We start from the raw sequence: 25,287 nt of genomic DNA, 5'->3' as shown, positions 1-25,287 counted from the left end.
TAAGCTGGGGGTCATTTCATCCAAATTCCCAATGCTTTTGCATAGCCCGGGAGCAAAGTGGGTTCTGTTTTCTCATATTGCTCAGGGAAAACATTTATACTGTTTCAGAAAGTCTCCCTGTTGCCCCAAATCTCATTTTTGCATATGCAGAAAAGCAGCAAAACTGCATCTTTTTTGTGTGCTCAGCAAAGTCCTCACTCACATTTGCTCAGGTCGTGGTAAAAAAAAAACAAACAAAAAACAAACCCAAGCCAGGATTTCTTTCAGCTGGAAAACTGGATTGGAGCTGATTCCCTGCACTGCGGCCAGCAAGGACTGGAAAGAGAAGCCCGAGAGGGATATAAATAAGGAACATCACCCTGAACATTTCTGCTTGTCACTAATTGCTTGTGGCTTCCAAAATCTGGGGCAGAAGTTTGGGTTCTGAAATGAATATTTAGTTGGATGGTAATAAATAATTCAAATGCTGCGTGGGCAGCAATTGCTCCTGCCATGCTCCATGGGGTGGCAAAACCACCCTGATTTCCCTTCAGCAGCAACTGGTTCCCAGTTTCCCTTTGAAAATAAGCAGGGGGAAAAAAAGGAGAGTTTTGCTCTCACCTGAGGGCTGGGAAACCGTGTTTCTGCCTCCCAAGAGCAGCCAGAGATTTTCCCTAGAGAGCAAAAAAAGGGCGGATATGCCAAAATCCAAACTGCTGGAAAATCGCCCCCACTTCAGTGATTCCTGTTTGGGGTCATGGAGAGGGTGGAGGGATTTGGGGACAGCTGGGGGAGCTCCTTGCATAGGGTTGGGAGCTGAGCAGGCTCCAGGCCAGCTGCCCTCCCTCTCCATCCCTTCCCTCCCCTCGGAGATCATCTTCCAGAGGCTTTAGAGGGTCCAATCCAGCCTCCCCCTCCCTTTGGGCTGCAGAGTGTCATCCCCAGCCCAGCAGAGCCGGGCTGTGCTCCGAGGAGAAGGAGGAGCAGGGGCTGGGTGCAGGGGGCTGAGGAGGAGCAGGGGCTGGTGCCGGGGGCCGGTGCTGCCAGGACAGTGCCGGGAGATGCCGGGGGGCCGGGAGAAGCCAGGGGGTCGCACGCTGCGGCTGCAGCCCGGGGACCGCATCGAGGCCCTGTGCGTGCTGGGCTCCCGCATCCACGCCGATGTCCACGGGTGAGTGGGACACCCCAGCCTTCCCTCCCACACCCCCTCCTTCCTCCTCACCTTCACCCCTCCTGCAAATCCCCCTCCTCGTTTTCCCGCCTGCTTTCCCGAACCTCGCGGCCCCGACGCCTTTTTGTGGGCAAAATCCACCCTGGGCTTTGCAAGGCTGCGCAAATCCCGGGAAAGCTTCGAGCACCCCCATTTCCACAATGCAGCGTTTACCCCGAGTCCATGGTGGATTTGATCTGGTGTCATCTTGGAATGCTGCTGGAGAGCGGAGGGATGAGCAGGAGCCACAGGGATGGAATGCAAAGGAAGGGATGCAGCTGGGAGAGGGAAGGAAAACAAGATCTAGCGAAAAAAACCGTGTCTTGGGAAAGTGGGAAATCCCCACACTACCTTCCCTAAAACAATCCTAGTATTGAATTTCAGGATAATTATTCCCCCCCAAGGGGGAAAAGAAAAAAAGTTTAAAAGCTCATTTGGGGATTAATTCTGGTCCTTGCTTTTGCAAATCTCACTCTTGATATTCAAGCCAAGCAGCAGAGTTACGACTCCCCTGGCACCTCTCCAGGTCAAATTCCTGGTGGGATTCCCAAAACCAAGAAACAAGGAAACTGAACCAGTTTTTCCATGTATAATTAAAAGTAATTTAACAATTTCAGAGACACCCAGGCAGGAGCAAAGGAGTGCTCAGGTTTCCTCCCTCCCCCCTCCCCGACGGGGCAGGTTTGGTGGGACCATCGGCATCCAGAAACCATCTGAGCAATGAAGCCGTAACGGGGATCCGGCACCAGCTCTCGGGTGTCGGGGCAAACAGCTCAAAAATAATAACCTAGAAAGACTGGGAAATTCGGGAAAAGGAGCCAGGAGAGGGGAAGGGGTTGCACGAGGTGGCTGGGGAGGAGCGAGGGCACCCTGGACTGGGAGATGTGCAGCACCAACAGCTTTGGGGTTGGATAAAATCAACCCCAAATTAGCTGGATAAAATCAGCCTCAAATTAGAGTTTCCCATGGAAAAGTCTCTCAGTGTTGTGATGAGCTGTTAAACACCGGGTTTGCCCAGGCTGGAAAGTAAACAGGGATTTCTCCATTGAAGTGCAAGCCCAAGTTCAATTCCAGCAGCACCAATTAGACTGGGATTATTAGAGATCCTAATCTGCACCAATGGCTACAAATACCAATGTGCTAAACCAGCATCTTCTGCTGGGAAGCAGAAATTTGGGAAAAGGAGCCAGAAGAGGGGAAGGGGTTGCTCGGAGTGGCTGGGGAAGAGAAAAGGCATATGGGACTGGGAGTGGGGCAGCACTGACAGTTTTGGGGTTGGATAAAATCACCTCTGATTTAGTTGGATAAAATCATCCCCCTTAGAGCTTCCCACAGAAAAGTGTCTCAGTGGAGTGGCCACAGTGCCGTGATGAGCTGTCAAACACCAGCTGGAAAATAAACAGAGATTTCTCCACTGAAGGGCATTAAACCCAAGTTTAATTCCAGCGGCTTGGTTGAGATTATTATAGATCCTAATCTGCACTGGCTCAAATACTCCTTGTGCTAAAACAGCATCTTCTGCCCTAAAAGCAAAGGACAACTCAAACTCCCAGGGAGGCAGGAAAGGGCAGCAGGAGCCGGTGGCGAGTGTGGTGACGCCGGCGTGCCCGGTCTTGGCCATGGAATTAATTGCAGTGAGAACTGAGTGTTTTGGGTGCAAACCTCTCCAAACGTAGAATGTTTCTGGCAGAGCGGCCCCAGCCGGAGCGGTTTCCTTTGGGGTGAAGCACACGGAGGGGGTCAGTGTGGATGTGGTGTCCCGGGGCCGCGACGAGGCCGAGCCGGTGCCCGGCAGTGGGACGCGGTGGCCACTGCAGGAGGGGACAGTCCTGAGGTTCAGCATGAGCCAGCCCAGCACCGAGATCAACGACAACAAGGTGAGGGATGGGACAATCGGGTGTGGGACCTCCACGGATGGAGAACATCCTTTCCCAATCAGGGATCTGGGGGTTTGCAGGTCACTGTCAGCTTTTATGGAGAGGAAGGGAAGCCCATCACCCAAGCCGGGGTCTTCCTCACTGGCATCGGTGAGTACGGAGGCTCCTGGGTGCAACAACCCATCCTCATCCCGTTGATCCCTTGGGTGGGTGGGGGGACGGGTAGACCCACGTTTGCCGGGTCTGGGGGGATTTTTCTCCCACCCAACCTTGCTGTGCCTTGGGTTGATGGGTGGGTGAAACCCATCCTGTGCATCCAGGGATCTCCCTGGACGTCGATGCGGACCAGGACGGCGTGGTGGAGAGGAACAGCCCCAACAAGGTAACCCCTCTCCCTCCACATGGAAAATCCACGGGCTTGCCTGAGGCTGAGCTTGCTGAGCCTCAGTGGGCTGTTCTAGGCCAGCTGGAGCTGGGGTCCCGAGGGACACGGCGCCATCCTGCTGGTCGGCTGTGACAAGGAGATTCCCTCCGCTCCGGCGTCCGACTGCGACAACGAGCAGGTGTTCAACAAAGAAGGTAACAGAGCTTCCCAAAAATCCTCCATGATTCCCTCTCTCGAACATTTTTTGGGACAGAATTTTGCTCAGGAACCAGCTGCTCTCCGCCAGCTGTTGGACATGCTTCCCACGTGGGAATTTTTTTGCATTTCATAACACACAAAGCATTTGTGGCCAAGCAGAGCCATGAAGCTGAGCCTGAAAAATCACCAGGGCTGCCTCACACAGGTGAAAGGAGCTCAGGATAAGGCAGCCAGGAATACACCCACCTGTTCCTGGAAAACTAAAACCACACGGAGCCAGTGCCCATCAGGTTTCTGAGGTCAAGGACAGGCCGTGCCAGGGGTGAGGAGGGAAAATAAAAGCTAAAAAGGGCATTTGTTTCCCAGCACGAGGCACGGGCTTTGCCAGCAGGAGCAGGGCTTGTTTTTCCAGGTTGCAAAGGGTGGTGGTGAGGGAAGAGCAGCTTTCTTGGGAAGGAGGTGCAAACTCCAGGAGGGAGCATATAAGACATCTCCTAATTTTGTTGTTTGCCCCCCAGATTTGGAGGACATGGCCCAGATGGTGCTGAGGATGGAGGGGCCCCAGCGCCTGCCCCGGGGGTACGAAATCGTTCTCTCTGTTTCTGTCCGTGACGCCGACAGGGTTGGGGTGTTCCATGTGCAGAGTAAGTCCTTCCTGCCTCCTCCTCTGCCTCCTCCTCTTCTGCCCCTTCCTCCTCTGTCTTATCTGCCCCTTCTTCTTCTTCCTCTTCCTCCTCTGCCCCTTTCTTCTCTGCCCTCCCTCCCTGTCAGCCTGGTGGCATTTTCATCCCATGGATGAGCAGAAACTCCATGAAAATGCCTTCCCAGTGGCTGCTCCATCCAAGGAAAGGCCAAGATGTTTTTCCTCATACTCATTGTCCATGACAAAATTGCGAAATCCTTCCATCCTGTTTTGAGGTGGTTCTAACAGACAAAGTTGTATCTCCATGGAGGTGGAAAAACTCCAGCACAGAGGGACTGTGAGTCCTCCTTGCACAAGGAAATAGGCTTGGAACACCAATGAAGGCTTGGAATTGTCCCATTTTCCCCGTTTCCTTGCAGATCCCTTCTTTGGGCAGCGCTATGTGCAGGTGCTGGGCTGCAGGAAGCTGTTCCACGCCGTGTCCTACCCTGGGGGGGCTGCCGAGCTCGACTTCTTCGTCCAGGGGCTCTGCTTTCCCAACGATTCCTTCTCCGGGCTGGTCTCCATCCATGTCAGCCTCCTGGAGATGCTGGCAGAGGTCTGGGAGCTCCAGGGAAGGGGTGCAGATGGGGTCCCTTGTTGCAGCTATCCCAGAGAAGGGGATGGGGAGGGAATGGAGAGTGATCCCCATTAATTAACCCCAGAAAGGACCTCAGTGGAAGGGCATTTGGGGGGAATAGTGTGTGGACAGACCCCGATTCCCACCTGCTCCCTCAGGGTATCCCCCACACTCCAGCCTTCACGGACACAGTGGTGTTCCGGGTGGCCCCATGGATCATGACCCCCAACACCTTGGTGCCGGTGAACGTCTTCCTCTGCAGGTGAGGCCGGGGAGGGTATTCCCAGCCAAACCAGTCCTGGAGACAGGCTGGGCAGAGGCAATATCCACCCTTCATCTCCTTCCCTCCTGCCATCCCCTTTCCCAGCATGAAGGACAACTACCTGTTCACCAAGGAGATCCAGACCCTGGTGACCAAGGCCGGCTGCAAGCTGAAGGTTTGCTTCGGATACACCAACCGTGGGGATCGCTGGATGCAGGTAGGGGGGCTCCAGAGGCAGGGAAAAGCTTTTCCTTCCTGTGCCCCATGCGGGATTTCCTCCCTTCTTCAGGATGAGATTGAGTTTGGCTACACCCACGCTCCCCAAAAGTGCTTCCCAGTGGTGCTGGATTCCCCTCGGGATAGAGGGATGGAGCAACTCCCCGTCAAGGAGCTGCTGGTAAGAGAAGGATTTGCTTGCATTGCCTGAGGAGCAGCTTGCAGGTTTTATTCCTCATGTAATTCCCCACTCCTAAAACCCTCCTGGCACTTGGTTCCTTGGAGGCCATACAAGGAATTGCCTGGAAAATGAGTTTAACAGCTCTGCATGGAGATACCATCCCATCCAGTTCCAATTGGGAGCACACCAACACCTTCACTCCCCCTCAAAGCAGGGATCAGAAGGTGTTGGGTGAGAGAGGAAAGGAGGAGCTCACGCCTCCGGGAATGAAAGATTCCTGCCAAGCTCTGGGACTGGAATTCTTCACCCTCAGCACCCCAGTGGTGGGCTGGTTTTTCCTTTCCTCCCCTATGCCTGTGAATATCCAGCAGCTTCCGAGCAGGAGAGGAAAGGGAAGCATGAGAGGGGTCAACTTACTTCCTTGGAAGAGAACAAGCTGCCAACAGCATCCCCGTGGGGCTTCTTTGCCAAGGCAAAGGGCCAGCCATGGGCAGGGCGTGCCGGGACGGCGGTGACCCCGCAGAGGGCGATTTGGCAGAGCCCAGCAAAGACGAGCATGGAAAAAAAGATGATCCCCTTGAGATCCCACCATGCAGAAAGGGCAGGACACCCCCAAATAGCCACGGAATTGCTGTCCCACACTCCCAGCGGGTGCTGGCAGCAGCCTCAGCCCGGATCCTCTCTCCGCCAGTAACGGGAGAAGAGGACGAGTCACTTTTTTTGTCACTTTGGGGAAGGTTAAGAGCTTTCAGGAGCATTGAAATCCATCTTTTCTCATGCCTGACATGAGTACATAGAGTCTCGGAGTCATGCGGCGGGTGGCAATAGCGAATAAGCAGGCGCCCGCTCGGATCTGCCCTCTTTAGGAATTGCTTTGCTCCCTACTTAGGGAAGCAATTTCAGCCTTGGGAGCCGCTAACACATTATTCTCCAATTTCTGCTTTGAAGCCTTCCCTAATCCCCGCCGCTATCGTTCCAATCTCATTTTCCAGCTCAGAATATTGAGCCAAACTCGGCACGCACGGGGTCCTCCTCGCGCCCCGGCCAAGCCCTAAGCCCTGGGACCCTGCGCCAGGGAAACGGAGCCGGCAGGGAATTAGCCCCTCAAAATCAACGGGGAACTGATAGGACTTGGATGCGACCCGCAAACCTGGGATGAACCAGCGCCTTGACAGTTGAAACCGGAGGGGCTCCGTGGTTTATTAAACTGAAACAAGCTGAGAGCAGGTGTTTCATGCTCAGTACCCCCTCAGCACCCGGAGAGAGGAGCTGATCCCAGCCATCCCCCAGAGACTCCCCAAAACCGCACGGGGAGCCTCGAGGAAAGCTGTGCTCTCTCTATCCCAGCTTCTCCAAACACCCTCAATTGAAAAAAGGAATTTCTAGGTGGAAGTCAAGCACTCTCGGGTCTCCCTGCTCATTTTTCCCGACCTGTATATTTGGTTTATCCCCATGGAAACCCAACCCTGATAAGTGATTGGGATTTAACTCCAACCTAACAGATACCTGATCTGGTCCCAGGGGCTGCCGGGAGCTCCAAGCCCGTGTTGACTCAAACTGGAGATCAAGGACAGGTCCACGACAGGAATTGTGTCCCATCGTTGCCATTTTTGCCCTGTTTTTAACTCCACAATCTCCCCTTTGGGCTTTGACACATCACAGCCAAGAGTTAATTACCCTGCATGCACAACACCCTAAGTCCCAGATATATTAAGACCTGGAAATCAGGGCTTAAGCAGGATTTAAGTGCCATACAGCCCTTTGGGTGGCTCTTAGACTCACCCTCAGGGGCTGCAGTTCATCCCACTCAGGAAGAGCCATCCAGAAGCTCTGCTCCAGGGCTGCCCTGGCACTAATTAACCTAATGTGGACACTTAACTGTTGGCTCTGGTATACCAGAGGAGATGTGGGATCTCAACGCCTCAGCTCTGCTCCCGGATTTTGCCGTTTATTCCCGAGCCTCCGTGACCCAGAGACCTTTCTCCTCTCACCTTTCCTTTCCCCTCTCCTCACCCGTGGACGGGTCTCCCTCTTGCTGTGTTTACCCTCTGGAGCAGGTCTGAGCCTGGCTGAAGGATCAAACGCCAGAGGCAGGAGGGACTCAGGGCAGTGATCCCTCTTTTCCCAGGGCTCCGATTTCGGCTATGTGCACAAGGAGCCCCTCTTTGAAGCCATCACCAGCCTCGACTCCTTCGGCAACCTGGAGGTCAGTCCGCCCGTGTCCGTGGGGGGGAAGGAGTATCCCCTGGGCAGGATCCTCATCGGCAGCAGCTTCCCCACGTAAGGCATGGGGAACACACGGATTTGGGAGCAAAGGAACCACAAGAGCCCCAAAATATCATCAAAGTCATGTTAATTGGGTTAATTAGACCTTCCCTGAGTGGCTATGAAAGGGGTGGGCGCGCTCAGTCTCCTCCACCTTGGCGGCTATTTACATCCAACTACGTGTTGATGGATAAATCCTCACCCTCGCATTCCCTCTCTTGGGGATTTCACTCCCAGATCTGCAGGGAGGAGGATGACCAGGATGGTGAGGGACTTCCTCCATGCTCAGCGAGTCCAGGCTCCTGTGGAGCTCTACTCTGACTGGTTGGCTGTGGGCAACGTCAATGAGTTCCTCACGTTCGTGCCCACCTCGGACAAAAAGGTACCCCAAAATCCCACATCCCTTTGGTGTTCCTCTTCCAAGATACTAATCCCATTAGGACACCTCTACGAAAAACCCCAAAACTCATTTCTTTGGCACTCCTAACCAGTTTGGGTTTCACTCCTGTCCCCAAAATGAGGGATCTGAGCATGATAGGGGACTCACTGAGCAAATAATTAACAGAAACAGAAGGGAAACGATGCCTGCACAGGTAGTCCAAGAACTTTAAACCTCAAGATTCCAATGTAAATCCATGAGCCTGGAGATTCCCAGTGCCTCAGCTTCTCCCAGATGTTTCCAAAACATTTCTCTTTCCTCTATCACGTTTTTTGCTGCATCTGACACAGATTTTTCCCTCAGGGAAACCCTGACACAAGACTTTTCCCTCAGGAAAACCAAGCCTTGACCTGGATGACTCAAAAAAGGAATCTTTATGACCACACGTTCCCCACAAACCCTCCAAGCATTAAAAAAGGCACTAAATAGCAGCAAAGACACCTAATTCAAAGGGGTTTAGCACAGGTTCTTTGCAAAAGCAAGTCCCTGGGGTCTCCTGAGGCTCTGGAAAATTCCCTTCGGGTGACTCCTCTCCTTCCCACCTTCCCACAGCGATTCCGGATGCTGATGGCCAGTCCTGCCGCGTGCTACAAGCTTTTCCGGGAGAAGCAGAAGGAAGGCCAGGGAGAAGCCACCATGTTCAAAGGCAAGGGGACACGAGTGGCTCTGGGCAGGGTTTGGTGTCAGCGGAGCTGCAGCAACCGGGCCGAGGGCAGCCGGAGGGACAGGGGGACTCGGGGCCACACAGGGACATCGTCCCACCCGGTTGTCCTTCACAGCTGGTAAACTGTGATGGGATGCCCACCCACCACCCCCAGCCTCCTCACGGCCTATTTTGGGAAGCGAGTGGGATGGCAGGGATAAAGCCCTCCGCGTGGAGGGGATGCTTGGTTGGTGGCATGGAGCATCTCCAAATGCCAGCGGAGCTCTGGCACGGAGTGGGACAACTGGCAGCTCTCATGTTACCCAAATTAGCACTCTTTTGTCGCTTTGGGAATCCTTTCTTTGGGATTTTGATCCACGATGGGGTTGGAAGTATGTCTCCATATCTCCACGGGTCCCTCAAGGTCACTGAGAAGACCCAGGTGGCCCCAAACCAGGGGGTGGATCCAAATCCTGGAGGTGGATGCTCTGGAGAAATTCAGCAGATGACGATTCCTGTGGGCAGGAAGATGGATGACAAGACCTTTCCAGTGCTCTTTCCAATGGGCAGAGCTTTTCTTCCCTCACTTTCCCAATACGCTAAGAATTGTGACTCCAGCAACCTTACTCCAAGCTCAGGAAATTGGGATATGGGGGACTTTATCCATCTGTGTACCCCATCCTAAGCCAGGCTTCATTTTGATGGGACATTGCATTTTTAGGGTACTCGGGGACAGACACAAAACGAGTCACCATTAACAAGGTCCTTTCCAATGACATCCTGGCGCAGCAGAACCAGTATGCCCAGGTAAGAACTGACATTTTTGGTAATAATTTATATTTCTTGCAAAAACTGCCCTAGTGTGGTGCAAAGGGAGGTGGTGTGTTTTGGCTCTTCTCCTGCATGAGATGGTTTTGGGGACTGTGCCCACGTGTGTCCCCCCTCAACCTGCCCTTCTCCATCCCCTCCAGCGCTGCATCGACTGGAACAGGGATATCCTCAAGAGGGAGCTGGGATTGACGGAGGAGGACATCATCGACCTGCCCGCCCTCTTCAAGCTCGACAAGCAGGGCAAAGCTGTGCCGTATTTCCCCAACACGGTGAGGGGGTCCCCACTCCTCAGGTGCTCTCCAAAGACCAGCTTAGTCAGCCAGGATGAGTCCCCAGAGTTGTCCCAAAACAAATCAGCTGTCTAGAAAAAGGAAATATCTCCATTCAGCAGGCCTAACATAACTTTGTGGCTTTGTGTTGCTTGCAGTGGGGTTTTAGGCAAAAACCCTCTCAAAGCAGTGAAATTGCAATAGTGAGGTGGGGTTTAATGATAAAAAAGGGAAAATTATGTTGGATTTGGAATTCTGTGGGAGGGTAGCTGCAGAAACTGGTGTTGATGGGCTGAGGCTGATGGAGGAGGGTGACCAACACCTTCCCTTGGGCATCATCAACCCCAACACCGCTGATCTCCCCCGGTGTCACCCCACAGGTCACCATGATTGTCCTGGCCAAGGAGTTGGGCATCCCCAAACCCTTCGGCCCCGTGACAGCAGGGGAATGTTGCCTGGAGCAGCAGATCCGCTCCCTCCTGGAGCCACTGGGTCTGAGCTGCCGCTTCCTCGAGGAGGTGGCCTCCTACCATGGCAGCCTGGGTGAGGTCCGGTGTGGCACCAACGTCCAGCGACGGCCCTTCGCCTTCAAATGGTGGCACTTCATGCCATAGCAAGACCTTCTTCTCCTCTTCTTCCTCTTCCTCCTCCTCCTCTTCCTCCTCCTTCTCTCTCCTCCCTCCTCCCCAGTGGCTTTTTCAGTGTGTGTTGCTTGTGATTCACTTAATAAATATATTTGCTGTGAGGAAAGAGTCATGAAAATACATAAGAATGGGCAGTGATTGCGCAAGAAAGGGAGGGAAGCCCTCAGAGGGGTGAGGGGGCAATTTTTTTGGAAGGGTAGAAGCTTTTGGAAGGTGGTAGAATGACCATCCCTGGAGGTGTTCAAGGAACAACCATGTCACCAAAAATTGTGAAATAAACTCTCTAACCAGTTTGTTGGGTTGGAAAGTCAACATTAGTCAACACTGAGGTACATGGAGATCACTCCACAAAACATGTACATCAGTTATCAAAACTTTTAACTATTTATAAATTCTAGCAAACGAAGGAATTGGTATCCATTGGTTTACAAGTTACATAGTTCTCTTAATTAATTAGTATTCTATCTTCTATTTATTGTTGATTTTTTGCTTCTCATGCTGATTTTCAGTCTTTTTATTATCTTTTTCCCATATAGGGAGAGTCTCAGTAATGGTCTTTGATAGTTTCCTCTTCATATCTGTTTTCTGTGTCTTTGTGCTTTATAAATCCTACATTCCTGGTGTCCAAGTCTCAACAGTAAATTTCTCTCCTAGGTTTTGTTAACCTTTCTCCCCCAGGTCTGAGAACACCAAAGTACATCAAGCCCCAAACTTTTGTTTTTCTAACACGTGGACATCACCCATTGCTTGCCTGTCATCCCTCATCTATTCCATGGATTAAATCTCTCAGCATTTCCCCCACTGCTGCACAAACTCCTTTTTAAAAAAAAAGCCTTGTTTGGTAACAATACTGAGACCTTCACCTCCTCCTCTCTCTTCACCCTCCTCCTCCTTGTTCTCTTCCTGCCTCCACCTTTGCCCCCAGCGGCTTTTTCAGCATGTGTTGGTCACAACTCACTTCACAAATAAACTTGCTGTGAGGAAAAAGTCGTGAAATTCAATAATAATGGGTAATAATCGTAAGAGAAAGGGAGGGAAGCCCTCAGAGTAGGGGGGGGTAATTTTTTGCAAGGGGCTGTGCAGGGAGGTGGTGGAATCACCGTCCCTGGAGGTGTTTAAGGGAAGACTGGACGTGGCACTTATTGCCATGGTCTGGGTGACAAGGGGAGATCGGTCACAGGTTGGACTCGATGATCTGTGAGGGCTTTTCCAATCCCAATGGTTCAGTCACTCTTTAACCCCCCGCACTCGCCATTTTGCCCTGCTCGGTGTTGGGGCAGGTCCCCTCGTGTGAGGGGAGGGTTTGGGCACCTCCGTGCAAACGCAGTGAGGCTGGGAATTACTGATGAAAAAACAAGGGGTCATTTTTGTGGAATTCACACCAAAAACAAGGGGGGATTTAGGCGTCCTGGCCCCGCCACCCCGCTTTGTAACGCAATACGCGCCACACTCAACATGGCGCCTGCCCTGAGGCCGCCGCCACCCCCAAGATGGCGGAGGGCGCCCGCCTGCCCCTCAGCGCACAACATGGCGGCGCCGGGGTCACTTCCGGCGGGTTCGGAACTGCGCAGCGCCAAGATGGCGGCGGCCGCGCTCGGAGTCTCCTTGAGGCACCGCGTCCCCGCGCGGCTCCTGCGGGCCGGGCTGCGGGCGGTGAGGGGGCTGGGGGGCTCGGGAGGGGCGCGGAGGGGCGCGGGGAGGAGGGACAGGGGGCAGAGGGGAGGCTGGAGGGAGTGTGGAGGGAGATGGGGGGCTGGAGGGGGTGTGTGGGATTTGGGATTGGGCATGAGGGGAAGGAGGTGAGGGGTGGGAGAGGGGGATGGAGGGAGGGGGCTGTGGGGCAGGACGGAGTCCGGGATGCGGTGTGAGATGGGAAGAGTGGGTGGGAGAAGGGCAGTGGGAAGAGGATCAGTGGCAGAGGGAGTTGGGGGCAATGTGTGGGAGCTGGGGATGGACAGGAGGAAAGGGATGGGAGAAGGGGCTCTGGGCAGGGGCTGTGGGGCAGGATGGGGTCCGGCATTCGGTAAAAGAGGGAGGAGTCGGTGGGAGAAGGCGAGTGTGAAGAGGATCAGCGGCAGAGGCGGTTGGGGGGATGTGTGGGAGTTGGAGGGAGTGTGTGGGATTTGGGAATGGGCAGGAGGGGAGGGATGGGAGAGGGGGCTGAGAGGGCTGGACGGGGTCTGGGATGCGGTAAAAGGTGGGAGAAGGGGGTGGGCTGCGGGACAAGGGGATCAGTGGCAGAGGGGGCTGGAGGGGGTTTGGGAGGGGAGGTGAAGGGTGGCAGAGGGGGCTCTGGGCAGGGGCCAGTCCAGAATGGGGTAAAAAGTGGGAAGAGTGGGTGGGAAAAGGGGGGTGAGCTGAGGGGGAAGAGGATCGGTGAGGGGGATGCTGAGGAGGGTCTGGGGGTGAAGAGAAGCAGGAAGGGGTCTGGGAATGGTTTAGGGGGAGATAAAGGTTGACAGGAAATTGTGAGAGGGGGAAACACACCAGAAAGGGGTTGGGAAGAGATGTGGGAACAGGGGGAATAGGGATGTAGGGTGAGTTAGGGAGAGGTGAGATGGGAAGGTGGCCTGGAGGAGGAAGAAGCTCCCTGGGGGAATAGCGGGAGGAGGTGGTTTGTTGGCCCGGAGCTGGGTAGGGAGTATTTAGGAACTTCTGGAGGTAATTTGGGGGCAGGGAGAGCCTTCAGGGTTTGAAGGCCATGGTGCCTCAGGAACACCTGGGGGAGTCCCTTAATTTTGGCATTATCTCCAGTGCCCCATGGAGGAGGGAGCCCCAGGATGGGGGGGGTTGCATCACCAGGTTACACCGCTCCCACAAATCCTTGTCAGGATGTTCCCAAACCTCTCCAAATCCCCAAATACAAAGCAGTGCTGCCTCCTGTCACCCTGTTCCCTGGCCCCAAGGCCCGTGGAGGGAGCTGAGGGCAGTTTTCCCTGTGGATCCAGGAGTGCCGGGGAGCCCAGACGGCAGCGGCGGCAGCACCGCGGCTCAAGAAATTCGCCATCTACAGATGGGACCCCGACAAAGCCGGGGACAAACCCCGCATGCAGACCTACGAGGTGGACCTCAACAAGTGAGTATTCCCTGCGGGAAGAGCTTTTCCAGGTGCTAAAGGTGTCAGCAGCTCACTGAGCTCCAGGGAATGATAAAAGCTTGGAGTGGCCCTGAAGGTGCTGCTCAGTTGTTACAGAGCAGCTTGTCTTCAGCACAGGGGACACTGATGGTATGTCCTGATAAGAGAATAAATTTAAATTATTAATGAATAATAATTTTGTTATTGCCGATAATTTATTGGTAATATAATTAAAATGTTTTGGGTTTAATATATTTTAATATATGAAGATATAGTTTTATAAAATTTTATAATATAGATATCTTTTAAGTTATAGAATGTATTTTATATTTCTATAAAATTATAGAATACATTACATACTTATGTATAATTATATCATATATTTCTATACAATTATATAATAGATCATATAATGTATATTTTAAAATAATACATCTTTTTAAATATAATTAATAAAAAATCCCTGATAATATAATCAGTTATATAACAAATTTTACTGTGGTTTTATGGGGTTGTTTGCCCCTTCCTCACCTGTGTGTGACAAATAAACTGTGCCCTGAGTACCAGTGTCCCAGCAGGGAATGGTCACTTTGTTTTGGGACTTTTGTGAGGTTTTATCTGTGTCTCTGAGTTGTGCTGAAGACTTGAAGACTTCAGTAAACTTTATTTATGTGAAAAATTTTGAGGCTTCTAAAAAAGAGGGAGAGCGATTTTTTTACGTGGGCAGGTGGTACCACAAGGGGATGTGGTTTGAAACTAAAGGGGAGAGATTTAGGTGAGATATTGGGAAGGAATTCCTGGCTGAGAGGGTGGGGAGGCCCTGGCACAGGTTGCCCAGAGAAGCTGTGGCTGCCCCTGGATCCCTGGAAGTGTCCAAGGCCAGGTTGGACAGGGCTTGGAGCACCCTGGGACAGTGGAAGGTGTCCCTGCCCATGGCAGGGGGTGGCACTGGACAGTCTTTAAGGTCCCTCCCAAGCCAAACCATCCTGGGATTCAGTGTTCCAAAAGGACACTCCGTGTGTAACTCCCAGTCCCAGAGCTGGGAGAGAAGGTGGAAGTTTGTTCCCACTGAGTTGCCTCTAATTTTCAGGCCATATTAACCTTTTGGAACCACCTGCACACTTTGGTATGGGATCCCCAAGACAGCTCCTGCTTCCCTGGGATTCTGGGAAGGGGTTCAGATTCCCTGTGGTGCAGAAACCTTCTCCTGGACACATCCTGCATTTGCCTGAGCTCCAGCTGGTGCTGTGCTCCTGCCCCAGGAATTCACCCCGAGCCCTTTCCAGGAGTTCCACACACAAATTCCCCAGCCCCTACTTAAGAACCCCGTGACAGAGGACTCAGATTTCTGTGTGACTTGCACTGGTGGATAATTTCTGGGTGTTGCCCTGTCTGCTGGGTAGAAAATTACAGAAGTTGTCCACGACTGTTTGGTTTTATGTGTCTCTTGTGACTAATGGGGACAGACTGACTTGTTAAAGCCTGACCCAAAAGCAAAGAGAACCAGTACAAGGCACTTGGGGTTGAGTTGTGCTGTCTGAACCTTCAGGGCATCAGCAGGATAAAGGGTTTGACTCCCACCCTCATCAAGAAATCTGTTTTATTGCCTGGGATTGCCAAAAAATGTGTATTAATTGCAGCTGATCCAAAACCCTTTTAGGTGCTGCTTAGTTGGGGTGCCAGAAGTTCAGCCCTGAGTCTGGGGGGATTCTCCAGGTGAACTGACCCTGTTTTCTGCTTTAGGTGTGGGCCCATGGTGCTTGATGCTCTGATCAAGATTAAAAACGAGATGGACTCCACCCTGACCTTCCGTAGGTCCTGTAGGGAAGGTAAGAAGGATTTTCCAGCCTGGAATACTGTTTGTTGCTGACAGTGGACGTGTAGCTCTGGAAAACTCTCCCAGCTGTGTGTAAGAAACACTCAGTGAATGGAGCAGCAAAGGCAGAGCTCGTGCTCAGAGGTTGTAATCACCCAGCTCAGCCGGGTTTGCCTTCCACCAGCCCCAGTTGTTCCAGTTTCTCTCCTAATCTGGTTCATCCTGCTGCCCTCCAGTGCTGGGCTGCGTGGGCCAAATCCAAGGAGAGATTCCAGCAGCCAGACTGAGGGGGCAGAGGCGGAATGGGAACAACTTGTAGGGGCTGTTTCAGTACTGCTGTGGAAACAAGACAGGGTGTAATTGGAAGAGCACTTAGGACTTCTAGGAATAGCTTCAGGAATCTTTTTCTTGGCCCTTTGACTAAGCCCAGGGATTGACTGAGGAAAAGGGCAGCCAGTGTTTTTCTGTTGTGGCTGTTCCTCATGCAGGTACAAATCAGCAGGTCTGGAGCTGCAGTAAAACTGCCCTGTTGGGTGACTTTCCCTGTAAAAATCCTCCTCGTTCCGGGGTCACCTTGGGATGCTGAGTTGTGGAAAAGCAAGAAGGGAGGTTATTGTGAAATGCATTCCTTTGTGCAACAGCTTTGGATTTAATGAGGTGGGTTTGCAAGGAGGAGAAGTTTAAGGCCAGTTGCTGCCTAAAGATGTTTGGACTTGGATGGAAATGAAAAGCTCCAATGCAGCCGTTTCCTCTGGAATCTGCATAGCAGGTGGAGGAATTCCATGGGGAATGCTTGTTCTCAGTGTCTAATATTTAGATAGCCAAAAGATTCCCAAGCTGGAATGCATTGCCCTGAATACTTTCCTTGGAGAAGACAGGTTTTCAAGCTGGGCTGGTTCAATCTTGCCCCTTTTCTGCCACGCAGGGCAAAAAACAGCCCAGCTCCCACATTCCTGCTGGGAGCACGTGGTCCTGAGGCTGCAGCCCTGGCTGGAAAATACTTGTCACCATTTCTGCAGTGAGAGGAATGACCCTGGTGCAGTGCCAGAGGAGCCTGGCAGCAGGGCTGGCTGGCAGGGACATTCCTGGCACTCAGCTCAGCTGGGATGGGGCAGATCCTCTGGAATTGGAGTTTTGCCCTTCCAGCATTTGTCTCCTTCTCACATGAGGAGTATCTGGGACACTTCTGCAGTGGTTTTCTTGTCAAGCTTGGCCTTCCTGGGCTTCAGCCGATCCTTGTATTACTGGAGGTCGTTAGTGATGTCATTTAATCTATTTATTAGGCTGGTTTTGTGCTGCTGGCTCTGGGCAGTGTCTGTCCTCTCACCTTTGGCAGCGCAGCTCGTGGCACTGCACCAAAATCCTCCTGTCTGAGGGATTTGGGTTTATAGTGCTGATTTGCAGGGATGCTTTGGACCATTTTTCTGCTCTCTGATGAGGAGAGACTGCAGGAGCTGAGCCTGGTTAGTCCAGAGAGGAGAAGACTGAGAGGGGATCTCGTGAATCCCTATAAAATATCTCCAAGAGGACGGTGCCGGACTCTTCCCAGGGTACCCAACGACAGGATGAGGAGCAATGACCATAAACTAAAGTACAAGAAATTCCACCTGAACATCTGGAAGAAATTGTTTCCGTGGAAGGTGGCAGAGCTGCCCAAGGAGGGCCCGGAGTCTCCCTCTCCAGAGACATTCCAGACCCATTCCTGTGTCACCTGCTCCAGGTGACCCTGCCTTGGCAGGCGGTTGGACTGGATGATCTCCGGAGGTCCCTTCCACCCCAACAATCCTGTAATTCCATAGCTGATGAAGATGCATCAGTTGCCCACGTTATAATCTTATTTTTAGCTGCCTCACACCAACACAACCTCGTGCTTCAAACCTCTGAGCAAAGCTCAGTGTGTTCCCCTCCCGAAAAACTTAAACCTAATGAATGATTTGGAAGCCATGAGGTGTCCAAGCCACTTGTTTTGTGTTGTGGAAGGAGCTTCACCACTGAGAATGTGTTTGGGCTTTGATGAAAGCAACTCCTGCGTTTGTTTTTTATTTAAGTAACAACATGTTTGGCCCAGTGGCAACTCCTGTCGTTTTTCTTCTCACGTAGTTTCTTCAGGACAGCCCAGGGGCATGTTTGGGGCCAAGAGGATCTTCTTTAAGAGGGCAAATTTAACCCTTTACTGCTTTTCTCCCACTCAGGCATCTGTGGCTCCTGTGCCATGAACATTGGAGGGGGGAACACGCTGGCCTGCATCAAAAAAATTGACTCTGATCTCAGCAAGGTCACCAAAATCTACCCTCTGCCCCACATGTACGTGGTGAAGGACCTTGTCCCGGTGAGTGCCAGCTTGGGACCATGGCTGGCACCGTTCCAGTCAGGTTGGGGTGGGAAGGATGGCACTGGGAGGTGCCAGCCAAGATCAGGTCTCCCATTTCACATGTTCCTCGTGCTGCTGGTTTTTGGGTGGGTCTGCAGTGACTAAATCTGTCCTCCCTTGGAGGAATGTGGCAGGTCGAGGTAGGAGATCCACCTTTTGTTGGAGTGGGGCAGGTGTTGGATCTCTGCTGCAGGACTTTGGTCTGGTGTGACACGAGGCTGTGCCAGGGAGGGTCAGGTGGGACGTTAGGGAAAGGTTCTTCCCCCAGAGGGTGGTTGGCACTGACCAGGCTCCCCAGGGCAGTGTCACGGCCCCAAGGCTGCCAGAGCTCCAGGAGGATTTGGACAACACTCTGAGAGACGGGAGGGGATTGTTGGGGTGTCTGGGCAGGGCCAGGGGTTGGATCCATAATCCTTGGGGGTCCCTTCCAGCTCAGGATATTCTGTAGTTGTATAAAATTCATCCTAATAACCGTGACCTCTCTGCTCTGTGACCCACAGGACCTGAGTAACTTCTATGCCCAGTACAAATCCATCGAGCCGTACCTGAAGAAGAAGGACAAGTCCAAGGAGGGCCAGCAGCAGTACCTGCAGTCCATAGAAGACCGTCAGAAACTGGTCACTGCTTCTTCTTCCCCCTTAAAACCCCTCCCAGATAAGACCAGGCTTAAACCTTAACGTGCAGCAGGTTCTCATTGCCTGCAGCTGCCGCAGCCCCGGCATGGTGGGACCTGTCCCCGCGATGCAGGGCATGGCAGGGCCACTGCCCAGGGAGGTGTTGGCCCTGGAGATGGAGCTGGGGCTGCCCTGGGCACTCTGATCCCATTCCCACGGCAGACCTGTGCTGTGGAGATGCTGGGCAGGCTCCAGGCTTGTCCTGTTCCAGGGCAGATAAGGCTGGGCTCTGTGTGTCTGCCTGGCCTGCGGCGTGCAGGGCAGAGCTCTCGTGTTGCTGCTTGCTGGGATTTACAGCCTGGAAAACTCATGGCAAAAGCCAAGTCCTTGTGGATGCGGAGACACGAGCGGGAGTGCAGGTTTTTGGGTGTCTGTCTCAAGCAGAGTGTTATTGTGAGGGGATGTTTTTGGTGGTGGAGATCCAAAATTTCTCCAGGAAGCTGAAAGGTGTCTGGGTCATGACAGCTTTTTAAAAAGCTGAGAGTGTGGGTAAGTTTTGGGATGGGTTTCCCTGGCTGCCACAGTCAGGATCAGGAAATCAACAGGTTTTTTCCCCTCTGACCTGCCTTGATGGATCCACCATTCCATGATCCAAAGCTCAGCCTGCTCCACAGCAGTGCTGTCACTGAGGAGGCACCAGGGCTGCATTTTGGGAAAGCAGAGGTGGATATGGACAGCAAAGAGGGAGACTGATTAAAGGGAATTCAGGGAAAAACCTGAGCTGCAGAGATCTTTTGGAGGATCCCTACTGTATGTGTCTGCAGGGACATCCCATAATAGCCCAGTCCCAGGTGTCGACAGTGACTGTGACATCTGAACAACCACAGGGTGAAAAAATCTCTATCCAAAGGCAACAGTTTCTTCTCCTCCACTTCCCAGCGTTATCTGATCCATGTGTAAGGACTGAAGGGATTTTCCCCCTCCTTGGAATCACCTTCTCATTCCAGGAGAAATCAGGGAACCTGGAAGGGAGGGCAGAGCTGCCTCACCCCAGGTACAGCTGGGGAACCTGCCTTTGATCTCAGTGCTGAGCTTGCTCTTCCTCTGGGTGCAGGACAAACTTGGATATATTGCCAGCTGAAAAATTCCCCCCTTTTTCTGTAAATGCTGTGAAATGGTGCAATTAGAAATGAGACAAATTTAGGCGGGAGGGGATCACTCTGACCTTCCTCTTGCCAAGGCTTTCCAAAGCTGCTGGGAGTTCTGGCATCAAGGATCTTCCAAAACTGAATTCCATGAGCCTTTTCTTCCAAAATAACTTTCAGATACTTAAATGAAGTCGGGTTGGACTCCTGTCTTTTAGTTTGGGGGAGGTTGAGGAGCTACAAAGAGACTTTGGAGACCCTCAGCTCCTCAGTTTCTTTTCTGTCTGGGGCGATTTTTTTTCTTAATCAGGTAGAAATAAGCAAAACTAAAAGTACCCGAATGACTTTTGTGTAGGACTGACTTTCTGTTCTTCTGTGCCTGAAAGAAAAAGTCCTTATTCTCTATAAAAATGGGGCAGTGACTGAAGGCTGGCACCGTTCCTTTGCCTGGGACTGCTCTCAAGGACAAGCTCCGGGCTCTCCTGGAGGCTGCTGGGCAGACTTTGCTCTTCCTTCTTTCTGTAGCATGGCCTTGAATGAACTGGTGACCTGTCTGTTCCTTCCCTCGCTGGGATGGGCTGGAAGGAAGGAAGGAATGCAGGAAAATCAAGCAACTTCCACATTTTCCTTCAGTTCACACATTTCCCCCTGTTGTCACAAACACTGGTTTATTACGTGGGTCATAAAATCAGAATATCCTGAGTTGGAAGAGACTCACAAGGACCATCAAATTCCAGCTCCTGGCCCTGAGCTGGGGGCCCTGGGTGGGGCTGGGGAGTTTCTGTGTGCCTTGTTTCAGTTGCTTTGCTCCAGCAGCGCTTCCCCCGCCAGGAAGGGTTTGGTGGCGGTTCCGGAGGGGAGGGCGGTGCTGGTGGCAGTGCCCCTGTGGGGAGCTCCTGCAGTGACAGAGTGTGCTGTGCCCCCCAGGACGGGCTCTACGAGTGCATCCTGTGTGCCTGCTGCAGCACCAGCTGCCCCAGCTACTGGTGGAACGGGGACAAGTACCTGGGCCCCGCCGTCCTCATGCAGGTGAGAGGGTCCCTCTGTTCCCAGCACCCGTGTTTGCAGGTGGTGGAACAACCCCATCCCAGCCCAGAATTTCCGTGTGGGATGGTTACACTCTCCCCCTGGTTGGTGCCAGCCCCCTGAGGAGTGTTCCTGGGCTGTGAGATCCTCTGCTTTGCAGGCCTACCGCTGGATGATCGACTCCCGGGACGACTACACGGAGGAGCGGCTGGCCCAGCTGCAGGACCCCTTCTCCCTGTACCGCTGCCACACCATCATGAACTGCACCAGGACCTGCCCCAAGGTGGGGGGTGCTCACGGACAGGCCTGCAGTGGGTTGGGTTGGAAGGGACCTGAAAGCTCATCCCATCCTGGCCCTGCCATGGGCAGGGACACCTTGCACTGTCCCAGGTTGCTCCAAGCCCCATCCAACCCGGCCTTGGACACTTCCAGGGATGGGGCAGCCACAGCTTCTCTGGGCAACCAACCTGTGCCAGGGCCTCCCCACCCTCCCAGGGAAGGATTCCTGCCCAGTATCCCATCTAACCCTGCTGATGGAGTTCTGCTTTCCCAGCAGCTCTGCTGCTTTCCAGACAACCTTTCCCTGCACCTGGTGGTGGAGTCGTTCCTTGGGCTGTGGAATAGTGGGAAATGTTGGAGTGGATCACAAGTGTGGGGAAGATGAGCTGCCTGAGATGGGAGGATGTGTCTGTCAGGAGCTCAGGCTCATTTGTGGGGGTATTTTTCCAGAGTGATTCCCTGACAGCACATAATTCCTCCTTTTTTAGGGAGCTGGCTCATCACCTGGTGTGACCCAGAGCTCAGCTGAAGGGGAAGGTGAAACCCAAGACTTGGCTGTTTGTAGGAATGTAGGGAAACAGCACTTGGGCTGAAATGTGAGGCAGATTTATGGTTAATAACACATTCCCACTCACATTCCCTAGTCCTGGCTGTCCTGATCAGCATGGAAGACCTGGTGGGATCTGCACCAGGGGTAATTCCTGCTCATTCCCTGTCCCACACAGGATCCCCCTCTCATTTTAGGATTGCTTGCTTTGGCACCAGTGCTGCAGGATTAAGGACCTTTGTAACGGGAAGTGGGTCTGTTTTGTAGGAAAACCTGAGGGAAGCTCAGCTGGAGCATTTCTATGTTGTGCCCTGACCTTGTTCACCCCCCCAGCGCCTCCACACTCAGCTTTTCTTGGTTTATAATTCCACCTCCCTCGTGCCGTCCCTGCCAGGCTGCTCCAAGCCTGTTTCCTGCCTCCAGAAGTCCAAACACCCATAAAAATGTGGAATTCAGTCCTGCTTGAACTTCATTAGAGTCCCCAGGGCTCCTTCTCCCCTTTGATCCCAGCGTTGCTGATTAAACCGACTCCAAAGCCGAGGGAGTGTTTGTCTGCAGGCACAGGGAGGTGCTGCTGCTCCAGCCTCCAGGAGAGCTCCCAGCTCCCTGCCTGCTCCAGGCTGCTCTGCTCTTCCCATGGAAGTGGAGGCTGGATGGAGCAGAGCTGGCTCAGCACGGCCTGACCTCTCTGGAATGCCCCCCCTGCCCGGGGCAGTGCCCGAGCTGGCCCTGGGTGTCCTGACCCTCAACCAGCTCTGGAAATGCAGCCTGGGTTGGGCTGGAGTCCAGGTTTTAGGGCAAGCAGGGGCTGAGCAGCTCCTCTGCCAACTCTTCTTATGAGTAGCAGCATATTTGAGAGCTGGGATCCATCCTGGAACCTCCAGTGCTTGAAAGGAGGCACAACATCACATTTTCCTCCAGCTTTTGGGGGAAAAGGGGTATTGAGCAGCTCCTCTGCCAACTGTTTCTGAGCAGTGAGTTTACTCCGACTTAGATGAGGGGGAGGGAGGGAGGATGCTCCGGGTTTTCCAGAGGAACTGACCAACTCTTCCCTGTAGGGTCTGAACCCTGGGAAGGCCATTGCTGAGATCAAGAAGATGATGGCAACCTACAAGCAGAAGGCGACGGCTGCGTAACTCCCTGGAACCTCCGTGTATCCCCCTTGGAATCTCCATGGAAACCCCCCAGGGGCTCAACCCGGACACAGCTTCCACCCGGGGCAGCCACAGGAGCTTCCAGCAGGGAGTTGTTCTTCCCAGAGGTTTGCACTTCCAATAAAGACTGGAAAGAACAACTTGGAGTCGGTGATTTACTGAATGTGGAACGGCGCTGGGGCATCCCAGACCTCCCGGGGGGTGGTTGGGAGGAGCTGGGATGGCTCTGGAAAGAATGGAATTGGCTGGGAAAAGGGAATGGGGGAGGGAAACTGGTTCTGAAATCCCAAAGCAAAGTGAGGATCAGGAGCTGACACGGGATAAAATCCCAGAGGCAGCTCCATTGGGAACGAGGTGTCCTGTCACCACCCTGCTGGGATCCCGATCTTTAATCCAAGTCCTTAAGGAGTTTTTTGTTCCAAGTCCTAAGGAATTTTTATTCCAAGTCCTAATGGAATGGGATTTCTAAGGGTTGAATCTCTCTCTTTAATACAAGTGTGTTTTTACCTCTGGATTTCTCACATTGGGGTGGGTTTGTTGCATGGAGCAGCTCTTTGCACTCCTGGGAAGGGCCAGGAAAGAATGGAATTCTTTGCACTCCTGGGAGGGTCCAGGTTTGCTGTTTAATTGATGATTTTTTGGTCTTAACTGTAGTGGAAATTCATGGGAATGTCCTGCTGCTGAGGCTCCCTGGGATGCTGAGATCCTGGCACTGGGATGCTGCCAGGAGGCAGGGAATGAGGATGAGGTGGGAAAGACCGATCCCAGAAATTATGCTGGTTTTTCCATATCTTTTTTATCCTGCTGTAAGAGCTCGTTCCTGCCTCCAGAAGTCAAACTGGTGTTTCTGCCTTCATTGCAAAAATACTTCTTTCTTTTCCCGGAGCCAAGGGTTTCATTCCCAAAATCTGACGTGGGACGTGTGAATTGGAGACTTCCCACTGAAAATCCAGGTTGAATTATCCCAGATTTCTGTGTCTCAGGTTAAGCTGGGTCAGTGCTGGTCCTGCACGTGGCTCCTGGGATGGACAATCCCCCAGGAAGAGGCTGTTGATCTCATTATAGTGAGACTTCATCATTGTGATGATACAATATTATGATTATTTTGCATCCCTGTGCTCCATAATCCCGATTCCCTGCTCAAATCCAAGGAGCTGCTCATCAACAGCTGGAATAAACAGAGCTGTGATGCCCCCTCGTCCTCTCCCACTATTTTTTTTTTAGTTAACATGGGGGTTTTGGGGACAAAATGAACCAGTTTTTGCCTTCTTCATTTCAAATCCAGGCCTGTTTCCTGGGAATATTCGGATGGGAACACAGCAGGATCTGGAGCCTCTCACTGTCCTGCCTGAGGTTTTCCTGCTCCAATGACAAAATCCACCTCACCTGTGAAGAAAATAATGGATTTGTCTCCCTCCCTGGGCAAGGAACCCGAAGTGCCTTGTTTTGGGATGGGCTCAGATGTAGTGGGATGGGCGGGAATGGCCCTTTCCCAGCAGTTGGATTTTCCTGGCAGTGGTTTTGCAGGAGTTGGAGCCCCCCCCAAAAGTCGAGGTGTGGCTGGGGGGGCTGATCCAGGGGTGTTGTGGGGTCTGCACCCCGTTATTGGCTTTGGAATTCCCTTGGAGGGGGTTTCCAGGAGGGAATTGTGAGCAGGGAGAGAAGGACGGGCAAAGCACTTTGGGGGGCAGAGCCCGATGGGTTCCCTTGAGGGATTTGGGGGCATAAAACCCTCCTGGGGGGCAGAGCCTGGGCTATTCCCTGCAAACTGCCAGGGGCAAAGCCCCTTTTGGGGTCAGAGCACCACGGGAGGCCTGGCAAGATTTGGGGGTAAAAAGACCCTTTTTGGGGGTAAAGCCCTGTGCATTTTTCTGCAAGATTTGGGGTGCAAACCCCCTTTTTGGGGGCAGAGCCTCGTGCATTTCCCTGCAAGTTTTGGGGGTGAGAAACCCCTTTTTGGGGTAGAGCCCTGTGCATTTCCCTGCAGAACTTGGGAGAAAAAAAATCCCTTTTTGGGAGGCAGAGCCCTGTGCATTTCCCTGCAGGATTTGAAGGTGAGAAACCCCTTTTTGGGATGCAAAGCCTGATACATTTCCTTTCAATATTTGGGGTTCACAATCCCCTTTTGGGGGGCAAATCTCGATGCTTTTCTTTCAAGCTGTGGGGTTCAAACCCCCTTTCTGGGGCACAACCCCGGGGGATTTTGCTGGGGGGGAGGTAAAGCCCCTTTCATGGAACAGAGACTTTTTTTGCAAGATTTGGGGTGCTGAGCCCTTTTTAGGGTGCACGGCCTGGTCCATTTCCCTGCAAGATTTGGGGTGCAAACCCCCCTTTTTTGGGGGGACAGAACCTGATGTGTTTCCTTGAAAGATGTGGGGGTGCAAAGCCCTTTTTGGGGGGCAGAGCCTGGGCCATTTCCCTGCAGGATTTGGGGTTCAACCCCCTTTTTGGGGGCAGGCCCTGCTGCATTTTTGGGGTGAGGGGGGTGTTTATCCCCACCTCGTGGTGTCCCCTCCCCCCTCCAGAGGGATTGCTCCCCCCAGTTTTGGGGCCAGCCCAGGGGGTGGATGCTCGGGGGGGGGGGGGGGGGGGGGGGGG

General features: G+C 52.9%; 2 protein-coding genes across 2 annotated transcripts; both read left to right on the top strand.

The window, feature by feature from the left end:
• The first annotated feature begins 1,040 nt into the window (after positions 1 to 1,040).
• LOC113940317 (protein-arginine deiminase type-2-like) lies at positions 1,041 to 10,633 on the top strand. Its single transcript, XM_027631446.1, has 15 exons — positions 1,041 to 1,150; positions 2,880 to 3,066; positions 3,147 to 3,216; positions 3,387 to 3,448; positions 3,528 to 3,645; positions 4,168 to 4,293; positions 4,712 to 4,890; positions 5,070 to 5,173; positions 5,279 to 5,570; positions 7,699 to 7,850; positions 8,073 to 8,217; positions 8,827 to 8,920; positions 9,639 to 9,724; positions 9,889 to 10,017; positions 10,398 to 10,633. The coding sequence occupies exons 1-15, from the start codon at positions 1,041 to 1,043 to the stop codon at positions 10,629 to 10,631; spliced, it is 2,088 nt and encodes a 695-aa protein (XP_027487247.1). The 3' UTR covers positions 10,632 to 10,633.
• A 1,468-nt stretch (positions 10,634 to 12,101) lies between these two features.
• LOC113940316 (succinate dehydrogenase [ubiquinone] iron-sulfur subunit, mitochondrial-like) lies at positions 12,102 to 22,829 on the top strand. Its single transcript, XM_027631445.1, has 8 exons — positions 12,102 to 12,314; positions 13,610 to 13,737; positions 15,481 to 15,566; positions 17,746 to 17,882; positions 18,425 to 18,541; positions 20,611 to 20,712; positions 20,870 to 20,992; positions 22,594 to 22,829. Exons 1-8 carry the CDS (start codon positions 12,117 to 12,119, stop codon positions 22,669 to 22,671), a joined length of 969 nt encoding a protein of 322 aa, XP_027487246.1. The 5' UTR covers positions 12,102 to 12,116; the 3' UTR covers positions 22,672 to 22,829.
• The last annotated feature ends 2,458 nt before the right edge of the window (positions 22,830 to 25,287 follow it).

This window comes from Corapipo altera, unplaced genomic scaffold (assembly GCF_003945725.1).
Source record: "Corapipo altera isolate COAL_440 unplaced genomic scaffold, ASM394572v1 132075, whole genome shotgun sequence".
Taxonomy (NCBI): domain Eukaryota; kingdom Metazoa; phylum Chordata; class Aves; order Passeriformes; family Pipridae; genus Corapipo; species Corapipo altera.
Note: the sequence above shows the minus strand (reverse complement) of the source record. Positions and strands in the feature narration are given on the sequence as shown.